Below are 12,386 nucleotides of genomic sequence, written 5' to 3'. Positions count from 1 at the left end.
GACACAACCAGGCGAGGTCATCTGGGGATTTGAAGTGAGGTGTCACCAATATGCAGATGAGACTCAGCTCTATTTCTCCTTGACTACTAAATCAGGTGGATATGTAGAAGTCCTGAATAGACACCTGGAGAATGTAATGGGATTCATGAGGGCCAATAAAGTGAAGCTCAATCCAGACAAGATGGAGGGTCACTCTAAATGTTACTTCTTTCATGAGTTCTCCATGAAGCCAACCCATGCTCCGCACAGTCACACAGCAGCTCTGGAGAATGGCTTCTATAAGAAAAAGAGAACACAAATGGGCCCAGAAAGCTGCTGCCAGGGGAGGGAAAGCTCTTGCCTTTCTCCCAAGGTTTTTCCTGTAAAAAAAACAGTTCAGAGGGGGGAGAGTTTTCCCATTTCTGCTAGTATACATGCACACAATACCTCCACGTGGAGCAGCAGGAATGGGAAAACTACCCCCCCCTGTTTTTGCACCGGGGGGGGGGGGGAAGCTTGGGAGAAAGGCAGGAGATCTCCCTCCCCTGGCAGCAGCTTTTTTAGTGGAAGCTACTCCCTGGAGCTGCTCTGTCACTGCACAGAGCACAGATTGGCTCCACAGAGAATTTATGAAGAAGTAACGTTTAGAGTGACCCTAAGGTACTACTGTTCAGTGGAAAAGACTGCAGACTTAGCCTGCCCTGGAAGGGATTTTGCTCCCCTAGAAGGAGCAGGTTCATAGCTTGGGGGTACTTCTGGATCCTAGGCTATGGTTGGAGGTTCAGGTCTGCTCTGTGGCACAGAGCACCTTTTCTCAGCTTCAGCTGGTACACTCACTAAAACCGTGAACTGGCACAATGATCCACGTTCTGATCAAATCCAAGTCAGATTACCGTAATGCACTATATGGGGCTGCCTTTGAAAACAGTTCAGAAACTTCAGTTGCTCCAAAATGCAACAGCCAGGCTATTGTCAGAAGTTGGCTATAGGGTTTGTATCACCCCTGTGCTGAAAGATCTGCACTGCTTACCCATCTGTTTCCAGGCACTTTTCAGAGTGCTGGTTCTTACCTGTAAGGCCCTAAATGGCTTGAAACTAGGGTACCTGAAGGACCTCCCTTACTGTCCAGCCCATCAGTTCATAGTTGCCTCTCAAGCCTTGCCCTCTGTGCCTCTCCTTCAGACATGAAATGCATCATGCCTAGAGGCAGGGCATTCTCTGTGTTGGCACCTCACCTTTGGAACACCCTTCCCCTTGAGGGTCTCCTGGAGCCTACCTTTTACCCAGGCTTTTTATTACAGGTTTTATCGTTCTAGATTTTTACTAGTCTGTTTTCAGTCTGAGATTTGTTTTATGGATGGTTTTATGCTTTGAATGCCCCTGGGCTTGTTTCTAATGGCTTGTTGTTTTATATTGTTACATTATTTTAATTGAAAGTTGCCTTGAGCAGGACTCTGAATAGATGGCATAGAAATATCTTCAATAAATAAAATATTAATTTTATAGATTCTATTTGCTGGGACTATGCTTTCTAGAGGGAGACTGGAAAAGGAGTTTTTAACCCTTCTGCCCATGCTGTTCCCCACTCCTCCTAACCCCAACCCCCTTGAAAATGGCTGTCTCAATAGGGTTGGGAAATTCCTGGAGATTTGGGGGTGGAGCCTGGGAATGATGAGGTTTGGGGGTGGAGCCTGGGAATGATGAGGTTTGGCAAGGGTCCTCAGTGCGATATAATGCCAAAGAGTCCACCTTCTAAAGCACCCACTGCATCCCAGGGAACTGCTCTTGGTTGTCTGGAGGTGAGATGTGGTTTTGGGAAAGCTCTAGGTCCCAGTGGGAGGTTGGCAATCCTAATATCCAAGCTGTTTTTACTGTTGCTGGAGAAAATTTATGAGTACCCACATTTTGCTAATGCAGGGGTAAAAGCAGCTTAAACATCAAGGTTTCAGCTGTGGGTAGCGTTGCGAGGTTCCCTTACCGTCCTGACAGGAGGGGGGGCCAGCATTCACCTTCATGCTGCCATGGGAGTCCTCTGGGAAGTGACATCATTATGTAGGTGTGGGGGCCCACTGCAAAGCATGGGAGCAGTCTTGGGGTGGGGTGATGAAATCACTCCCAGGAAGTCACATCGTTGCATCACCCCAGGAACATGCCCATCAGGCACGTTCCCATGCCTCCCCTCCCTGCCCCCCGCCAGCCAGGTGAGTGGTGGCAGGGGGGCACAGGGTGGAAGTAGGGAATACAGTTCAAAACCCTGTTATTTCCTGAGAATGTGCTTTGATTTATGAGAAATCCTCAGAAAAGGGAAACCCTTATTATCCTCTTACAAAATGAGCAAATCAGAGTTTTCCGACCTGCCTTTCTTCCGCCCAAAATAAAATTCAGTCTGTGAAGCTCTCTGTTCACCTTTTTCTCCCCACACAATGGACAAACTAAGATTATATCACAAGGTCAACCCGTTTGCCTGGAAAGCGCTCCCAGTGTCTAAACAGGGTGGCTTGCTTGAAGTCACGTGCTCAGGCACAAGTAAACACCCCCAATGTACAGGTGCAATTGCCACATACCGTTTTTTTTATCTCAAAAGTCATCTCGGCATGCTTTTTCTTCCTTTCTCTTTCTCAGGAGCACATGAACCAGATTGCCAGATTTCTTGACTGAGGAAGGCAGAAGCTGGGGGCTGCCACATGGCTGATGGGTCTGCCCTCTCTAAAGCCACCTCCCGGCCATCTTCTCTTCCGGGTGCTTTGAACGAGAGAGTTTACAATTCCACCTTTGCATGGATCAAGTGAAAGGTGTTACTCTCTGGAGGGAATGCTTTAGCTCACACAGGCATGCTGGAGAGAAGATTAAGTCAGAGAAGAAGAAACCTGTGTTGAGAAGTTCAAGCCTGGATCCGACAGAGACTTCCTCTCCAAACGATGCTAGAGTAAATTATCTCCCGCTCTCACCTGTACCTTCTTATCCAGGCTTTATAACAACATCCCTCAGGCTCTATGTTAAAGACTCGATTGCCTCCTCACCACATTAGCTTCTTCTGAGCTGCCAGAGCCCCAAGAGGAAGATGTTGGACCTGAGCTTTCTGACGGAGGAAGAATATGAAAAATTGTTACAGGTGTTGCAGCGGGATGCTGAGCTCAAAAAGAAGGACGGTGATCGGATCAGGTAGGAGGCTGGCTGTGTAGCAAAGTCCTCGCAGGTTCGGAGAGGCAGGTCTCAATATTGCAGTGGATTTGCATGGGATTGAGTGTGGACTGTGGAAGCATCGAAGTGTGAATCTTCCATAGTCAGTTTTCTCAAGAAGCCTTCCACGTTAAATATGATTTATTTATACATTATATGCACGCAGTTCCATCAGTCAGTACTTTACAGAGCAATTTTTACTGAATTGTCTTCTGGCGAATGGCAGCTGGGCACTGAAGGGAAAGGATTCTCCATTGGAGCTGTGTCCAGAGGGATGCTTCTATATACAATACACAATCCACTTTTATAACAAATTAAAGATCTAGCTTGCCTCTAGCTGAAGTATGTGCTTTACAGTACAACGCTAGGCAGAGTTACACCCATCTTTGTCCATTGACTCTTAGGACTGTTCTGTCAGTCATCCTGTGCAAAATAAAAAGTTTCTTAATTTAGGAGCAGAAGCAAGAGTCCTGTAGCACCTATAAGATTAACAAAATTTATGGTAAGGTATGATGAGCTTTCGTGAGCTGTGACTCACGAAACCTCATACCCTACCACAAGTTTTGTTAGTCTTATAGGTGCTACAGGACTCTTGCTCTTTGCTACTGCTACAGATAGACTAACATGGCTACCCATCTTAATTTAGGAGAAACTTAACTGTAACGCTGCCTACCTTTGTGAAATACAAAATACCTTCCAGGAATGAGCATAGTGCATCCTTGTAGCTGTGAGCCTGGTTTCGTTTTTGATTTCTCTTTAGGCGATTGCAAGACTCACTTAAGGATGAAAAGAAGAAGAAATTTGTGACTGGTGAATGGTTTCATGAGGTGAAGGCAAAGCGGTTTCAGGAAGACTTAGAAGGGCCAGAATTACTTCGAGTTTCAATTCGAAAGAGACAGAGCGATGCAGATTGTAAGTACTGGATAATTAGCAGGAGGACCCAAGTTCTTCCGTACTTATCTCAGTGGTTTCTTCTTTTATTTGTCATGCAGAAGTGCTTCAAAATGTAGGAAGTGTGAGAACAATTGTTGTACACAGCTTGCATTTTTTACCTCAAGGTGGGCATGTCAGCTTGAGTGAATACAGATGTTATAATTTACATGTGGTGTAAAATCCCCTGTTTATTCTGGCCTCAAACACATGGTTTCCTCATAAATCAAACCACATTCTTCGGAAATAATACGGTTTTGAACTGTATTGTCCCATTATTGAATCTGTTTAGAGTCCATTTGCAATTCCTGTAAGATACTATTTTTTTAACTTTATAGTGCATTGCAATGTGATTTCCTGTCTTCTTTTTTTAATTTTTAATTTCTTGTTTGTTCTTTTAAAATAAATATACAGAATGGAAGATGAATGAATGTACCTAGTACAATAAGCTTGCTTTATCATAAATACCTTTAATTCATCTGTCGTGTCCAGTATTTTACTAGTACAAGGTAGGCCATTTTCACACGTCTTAACCATCGTGCGAAATCATGCAAAACTCCCGGAACAACAGCTTCTGCATGGAGCAATTTCCCATCATGATTCCGTTTCATAGCATAATTTCTGATGTCATTATGCCACGAAACGGAATCATGATGGGAAATCGTGCCATGAAGTCGCCGTCATTCTGTGAGTTTTGCACGATTTTGCACGACGGTTAAGATGTGTGAAAACGGCTGTAGTTACCATTCAGTAAGTGAGTTCCTTTTCTGTTGGCTTTCTTGGGAGTTAAAGAAAGCCAACAGAAAAGGAATTCACTTAACAGGCAGGTTTGGTGATAGTTGCATATTTGGCTAATATTCTGTAGAAAAATTATCACTGATGAGGTACAGTTATCCTTAGACAAACAGTATGAATCTATAGGCAAGATGTCATGGCCTGAATTGGCAATTTTCTCTACATGCCAAAAAAGTTATTTAATTAACACAAATGAAATCAATACAAAACTCCAGACGTATAAAATAATAACAAGGTAGCATTACACTCCAAAAAAGTTATCTGTAATAATACCATCCTATTTTCTTTTCTGCTGGAGAAAATGTGGAGGAATCGGCTCAAACGCCCATTGCTGGTGGCAATGCCTGATAATAAACAAGTTTGGGGAATAAGTACTACATCAGATTTACTTAATAACCAACTACAAGATTCCACTCATACCTCAGTTAATCTTCTTGGATATATGGCAAGATTTTAATATTCCCATGATAAGACGTGAGCTTATATCAAGCCTACTAATTGCTGCAAAAACAATGATAGCTCTAAATTGGAACAAGCAAAATCCCCCAACAATATGCGAAAATATAGGATTATTTTATCATTGAAAAGATAACAGATAAGTTGCAACAACCTAACAAACCCCCCAAAGGATCACAATTCTTTGAAAAATGGCTACCATTCTTCAATTGCATCACTGAAAAAGAGATACAAACGCCAAACCAAATGTGCCAATCTATTCTTGACTCATAATTGAATAAATACAAAATTAACGCCATGTCAAACCTACTACTAATAATCAAACGACAGTAAAAAGTTAAAAGTGAATATTGTAAACTTATATTCAAAGTTTTTGTATTTAGTTAATATTGCATTGTAATGCTCATTTCAAAAATTTTGTTTTGTCCTCGCTTTATGTATTAAAATTATGCTCATTAAAAAATTTTTAAAATAGTTATAGAGTCCAGTAAACTTGGAGAGTCAAAAGAAAAGAGGCCTACTTTCTTAATACAACTGAGCTGTATCCTACCTTAGGCTGGAAGAAGTCCAGCTAAAGGAAGGTCTGGGATCTCAGAAAGAAACTTTCCCCCCAACGCTCATTACCTGAGATCCTTTAATCAGATAAGCCATGGCCCTCCCCCATGAACACCCAGGCAGTTTACGTATGGAGTAAACTGGCCATAAAAGATTTGTAGATGTAAGGTTCCATCTACACATTACAAAGTCCTCGTGTTTATAGGGGGGAAGCATGAGGAGATTGTATCACATGTGCAATGGGAGTTTGGTGCCTTGCAGACGCACACCAGCTCTTTTCTGTTTACAACCACAACAAGCTGGGAGAAGTGCCTGTTCTTGCCCCCCTGCTCTTTTTTCACTTCCTCAAACTGTGTCATGGAACTGCCATTGGCTCAGCTGTAAAAATGATGTTACTTACATGGCTACACATAAGTGTTGCAAGGGAGATCCCTGTTTGCCTACATGGCCTGTTGCGTTGCCTTAACCAGCTTTTTTTTTTTTTTGCTTGCATTATTTTCTGCTTCATCACTCCCAACCCCCCCCCCCCCTGCATTGTTTTGTTTATGAGGAATCTTTGCTGTTTGGTTGAATTGTTTTTACCATATTTTGTAACCTGGTTTTGAGGCTCTATGGATCATAAATGAGAATTAATTAATTAAAAACTTCTCGAGGGAACACTGATGGGTATATGGGAGGTCTGAAGTCTTGCCCTCACCCCAGCAAAAGACCTCACCTCTTTCCATGTAATCTGCTTGAAAATGCATGAGAAATATGTGAAATGGAACCAATCCGACTTGATGAAGGAGAATAGAGTGGCTTTGTGAGGTAAGGTTTGGCTTGACTCCAGTCCTGCCGGCCTGAATCTGGCACCTTGTTATCAGTATTCTTTTATGGGCAGCAACACGGAGGGTTGATTCACAGGACCACAGAGGCAGGCCACTTAAGCCTCAGCCATCGTATTACGGGACTGCTGATCAGCGCTGCCAGCCGCCGGGCTAATTAAATTTGTGAGGGAGGAAGACCACAGATATTTGAAAAAGAAAGGTTAACTGGTGGATCATTTGGTTCCAGGAATCTAGAGTTATAATTATGAAAAATGCTGAGTCATTTCATTAGTGCTACAATTTTTTCACGGGATTTTGTGTTCTCTTATTAAATACCGACACCCAGGCCCAAGCGGCACACTGCTTTGGGAATCTGCAATTGGATTCCCCACTGTGAAATTTAGCCTCATAAAACAACCACTGGAGAGGGGATAGATTGGGACCATGGCGCTGGGGAATTTTTTTTCTTCTCTCCCAACATGTGATTAGTTTTCCAAACCAAAACTGAAACCCTAGTTAGCAAAAAATGAGTCTGTTTTCCTTGTCAAGGCTATAAGAATCCCTGAAGGGTAAATTTCAGTCAGGGAAATGGTATATTTTTAATGTACCACAGGTCCAACACATATCAGGCCTTCCCTTAGCTTCTTTCTGAGGCCAAATTGCATGTCAGGAATCCAGTCACAGATCTCCAAATTATATTTAGTTTGGCCCCTGTGTTCCATAAACACCAGATTTTTCTCTTCCTTGTCATGCACCTTTTTCTTCTTTTTTTTTTGTGGTAAAGTCTCTTGTTGTGACACCTTAAAAACTAATGGATGTGTTGTGGCACACGCTTATACCACAATAAATCCGTCACTCCAAAAGATGCCACAGCACACTCTGTACTGCGACGGACTAACATAGAACTTTCCCCGGGCTGCTGAAAGGCCGGGAGGAACAGAAGAGGAGTTGATCCTACTTACCCGCTCCACTTCCTTTCTTTTTGAGAGAGAGAAACGGCCAGCTACCAATTGTATTTGCAGTAGTATTTAAACATATGCCAGCTTGCAATTTCCCATCAGCTAACACTGGAACTGAACTACAAAGGGTAGGATGGGGGGAATAACCAGCCAGAGGCAACCCCCAGTCTCTGATTATCTCTTGCAGATTTCCCTAACTTGTTAGGTTACTATATTCCAGTTGCATCAATCCAGGCTGTTTAATTTGCATATCGTGCAAATGATTGGATGATCACACAGATCGCTGTGGCGTTATCTAGCAATTGTTTTGTGCCTTCTCCTGGCATCGGCGACAGAATGTTGACAGACCAGAGCAAGTTTCTTTGGACCTGTCCGTTTGCTCCGGCTTCTCAAAGGGAGGAGCAGCAAGCATGTCAGTCGTAGCTGTGACTTCCCTTACTGGCTAGAGCTATGGAAAGGCAGCGCTCAGTTCCTTTCTCAATCAGCAATTGGACAGTACTGCCTGCATGTTTTATCCTTATCTCGAGACTAAAAAAAAAAGTGAAAGCTGCAAATATGGACTCACTAGTGGCAAAAACAGGAGCTAGGTGGCCTACCCAGAATCTTCATAAAGCCCAACTGTGTGGCAAATCTGCTAGGCTCAGGTTCAGCTGGAGGGAGGGAGGGAAGGAAGGAAGAAAGGAAGAGAGAAAATCCCACAGAAGCCATGGAGTTTAACAGTGCAATCCTAAACAGCGCCTCACCTTTCTGAATCTGTTAGAGTTACCAGCTCCAGGTTGCGAAATTCCTGGAGATTTTGAGGGTAGATCCTGGGGAGAGTGGAATTTGGGGAGGGGAGGGACCCAGAGGTGTATAATGCCATAGAGCAGGGGTGGGCAAATTGCGGCCCACGGGCCACATGCGGCCCGCTACAGAGTTTTTTGTGGCCCGCCAAGACAGTCAGAAAAATCCACCTTGAACCGAGATTTCCTTCCCATGCGTGACCAAAGATTCGTCTCGTATTTTCCACTAGGACGGCTATGTCAATACGCATGCGCAGTGTAGATACGCGCTTTTCCGGTTGATCTGGTTAATTTCAATTTTGTCTTTGCAACAGTAAAACAATAAATAAATTGAATAAAACTACCACTATTTTATTTAATTTATATTTATTGATTTTTATGATACAATTTATACCTTTTCTGAAATGCAAAGTTAACTAATGAATGCAATCATTTTAAAAGGTGCGGCCCTCCGCTAACCTCCGCTCCCACAAAGTGGCCCCCGAGCCAAAACAATTGCCCACCCCTGCCATAGAGCGCACCTTCCAAAATAGCCAGTTTCTCCAGGGTAACTGATCTCTGCGGCCTGGAGATCAGTTTTAATTCCGGGAGATCTCCAGTCTTGGAGGTTGGTAACTCAAGAATCCATAGAAGACTCCCTTCCAAACCCGTTGACTGCAGTGGATTCAGAAGCGTGTATCTCTGTTTAGGGACTCACTGTTAAGAGTCCGGCCGTTCCACAATCTGCACTTCCACAGGAGACTATTTATTTAACAAAATTTACTGTGCAGAATTTACTTGAACAACCGAAGCCATTCCAAAGCTGCATGTATTTGAATACCTCTCTCCGCAATCCCGCTGTGTTCTTTAGTTCAGAGGCAAGAATGACTTTTTTCAAGGTCATTTTAAAAAAGTCATATTTACATCCAAGCAAAGAGCCTCTTTGTCCCGTCACTGACAGCTGTCCAAAGGTTGCTGGAAGGTATTTTACTGGCAAAGCTGGCTTTAAATTTTTAACCCCTTTCCCCTTAACCCCTTTTAACCCACTTACCCGGTGATATGATGGTATCATCATCGTTATATGCCAGAGCAAGGGACTAGCCAGGCAGCTGCAAGTTACCTGATGGAGAGGTGCCACAGAATTATCCATCCCCAGGAAATGGTGGTTGGGAAAGGCAAGACCCAAACTAGTGGCTCCTACAGAATGCACTGGCCGAACTTTTCTACAGGTATGTTTGTTTGCCTTCGGCACACAGAAACTCATAATTCTGTAATTAAAGGACAAAGCCAGAGACGGTTCATTGGTTCAAGTTTGTTGTTTGGAAATAGCAGATCATTGAGAGGGGAAGGGGAAAAGGCCTTTCTTACCAGCAACTGTCATGAGGTGGTGGTAGAAAGAAGCAGGGCGTATTTTAGCCAGTATCATGCCAACAGGCTAGCATCCTCCTGCAAATATCACTAGCCTGGACTACCTTTGCTAGTCAAATCGAAAAGAGTCCAGTAGCGCTTTTAAGACTAACCCACTTTACTGTGGCATAAGCTTTCGAGAATCACAGTTCTTTTCATCAGATGTGTGGAGGGTAAAAAGAAACTGGTCAGATAAGTTGGTTGTTGTGGATAAGCTTATGCTACAGTAAAGTTGGTTAGTCTTAAATGCTACTGGACTCTTTAGTATTTTGCTACTACAGACTAACACGGCTAACTCCTCTGGATCTTTGCTAGTCAGTTAGCAATAGCACACTTGTATGGGGCTGTCTGAAAAGTTCTCCAGGGAAAATTCCAGTGATAAAGGAATTGAGTTTCCTTTGAATGATTCATGATATCTTAGCAATATGCCTTTTAGGGTCTCTCTAAATGTTACTTTCTTCCCGAGTTTGCCACGGAGGCAACCCAGGGTGGTGCAGACACACACCAGCTCTGGGAAATGGCTTGTATAAAAAAAGGAGAGCCCAAATAGGCTCAAGCTGCCACTAGAGGAGGGAAAGCTCGTGCAAAAACAGTGCATCGGGGGGGGGGGGGGTGCTTCCGCATACGCTCACAATACCTCCTCGTGCAGCAGCAGAAACAGGAAAACTCTCCCCCCACACACACACACACACACTTTTTGCAGCAGGGGAAACGCCTGGGAGAAAAGCAGGCGCTCTCCCTCCCCCAGGAGCAGCTTTCCGAGCCCATTTCGGCTCTCCTTTGTTTATACAAGCAAAGCATATGGGAAGGAAACACACAGCTCTGCAGCCAGCAATCACTCCACTAGTCCTGTGTGCAGTTGCTGGGCAGAGTGCCTGCACTCTGCAATGCTCCATCTTTAGCCAAATCCAAATTCTCTCTCTGTGCCTACCTCTGATGAAGCTGTAAATCTGAGCCCTGTTTGCATTTTGCCAGCATTTAAGATGCCATGAACTAGTCCCTCTGGAGACCTGACTGGGAGCAAACTGAAGCTGTACGGGGCTGGTTCACACTCTGCCACGTGTACGTGGTGGACACATGGCCACCAGAAGGATTTGCGTGAGATGTGTTCCTGGAGTTCCATGGTGGGAGCTCAGTTCAGACTGGGACCATAGCAGCAAATGGGGGGACTTAGACCTTCTTCTGAGGAGCAGCTGTTTACCCCAATGCGGAAACTGGCATATACTGATGATGTTTGAATAATTTATATTGAGGTTGTCCCAGATGAATTCTCACTCCTTCTAAAACAGCAGGTTCACAGCTTGGGAAGGGGAGAGCTTGCAGATCTGTATCTGCAGATGGATCATTGGTCTCCTCAGTGGAGCCTGTTACTTTTAGCCAGCTTCCGGTGGTTCACCCGCTGTGTGTTTTCTTCAAAAAGCAGGCTGAGGCCTGATCACATCCAGGTTATGATCAGATCTGTGTCAGATCACTGCAGTGTGCTCTTCATAGGGCTGCCTTTGAAGGCTGTTCCGTCCTGCCAATGGGCTTAAACTGCTTAGGATGGCGCTGCTTTTCTCCTCGATGCTTCTCGTGTCTGGAGTTGTATCTCTGAATTTAATAATAATGTACAGAGGACATGTTTGCAGCTGATATAGGATGTCTTGCTGGCAGAGGTGTTATTTGAACTATTAGCTCCTACGTACAAGCTCTCCTGTTCTTCCAGCCTCTGTTTTAGAATGACAGTAAGTTAGTGAAAAGGTTATAATTTTGGAGGAACTGGACCTTTAACAAAACAATGGACAGAGCAAGTTCAGCTGGATGGGCAACTGTGAGCCAAGAGTATAATTTCCCTCTTAATTCCAACTGTCTTTGTTCCAAGCCACTGTTTTCTTAGGCATCTCTAATATACCAAAAGCCCCATTTAATTTTTTTTTCTTTATGAAATGTTTTTACAACAGCCCAATACAAAATGTACTGTATTTTTAAAAAAATACTGCAAATCTCCAACCTCAGTGGGCTTATCTGCTGATATTTCTCGTCAGGTGAGTTGTAGGAATTTTGATATTTCCCCGAGAAGTGCATTACAGTAAAGGTTGGATATTATGCAATGCACAATTGGACTCCAAGGTCAGCAGATCCCTTCTGGCAATCATGGTTTGAACAAGTCCAGACAAGTTGTGCAGAGATCATGGGTGGACTGTCCTCCGTCTTGCATGATCTACTCTTTATTTTAAAAAATATAATCCTAGTATACCACCAATGTTTATTCAGTTTGAAAGCAAGGGAGCACACCAGAAGTATCCTAGTAGTTAAGACAATCTGTCATGAATTATCCTAAGTCATGGAGATTTGTGTAATACCGTAAGACACATAGGTTCACTTAGGGCAGGGTTCTTGGTAGACATACAGGCAGTTATACCCCCAAAACTGACCAACGTTCCAGCAAGATCTTCCTTCTGCCCATCCCTTGGCAATAGAAAACTAGAAATATCTAGCAGTCAATTCATCCACTGTGTCTGCCTTGTAGATCAAATCCACCTAAATGAAACCTGGCACATCGCATTAAAGGCTGGGGT

The 12,386-nt window shown here is 43.7% G+C and overlaps 1 protein-coding gene across 2 annotated transcripts in view; it reads left to right on the top strand.

The window, feature by feature from the left end:
• The window catches only part of LOC129341244 (synaptotagmin-like protein 2), an 82,889-nt gene that overhangs the window by 21,677 nt on the left and 48,826 nt on the right, over positions 1–12,386 (top strand). For both annotated transcript variants that reach the window (XM_054996347.1, XM_054996349.1), the window contains exons 2-3: positions 2,602–3,141; positions 3,920–4,071. In XM_054996347.1, the coding sequence (XP_054852322.1) occupies positions 3,041–3,141; positions 3,920–4,071 (253 nt within the window). In that variant the 5' untranslated portion in view covers positions 2,602–3,040. The remainder of the gene's footprint in view (positions 1–2,601; positions 3,142–3,919; positions 4,072–12,386) is intronic.

Source organism: Eublepharis macularius, chromosome 13 (assembly GCF_028583425.1).
Source record: "Eublepharis macularius isolate TG4126 chromosome 13, MPM_Emac_v1.0, whole genome shotgun sequence".
Lineage (NCBI taxonomy): Eukaryota > Metazoa > Chordata > Lepidosauria > Squamata > Eublepharidae > Eublepharis > Eublepharis macularius.
This window is presented reverse-complemented; position numbering and strand designations above follow the sequence as displayed.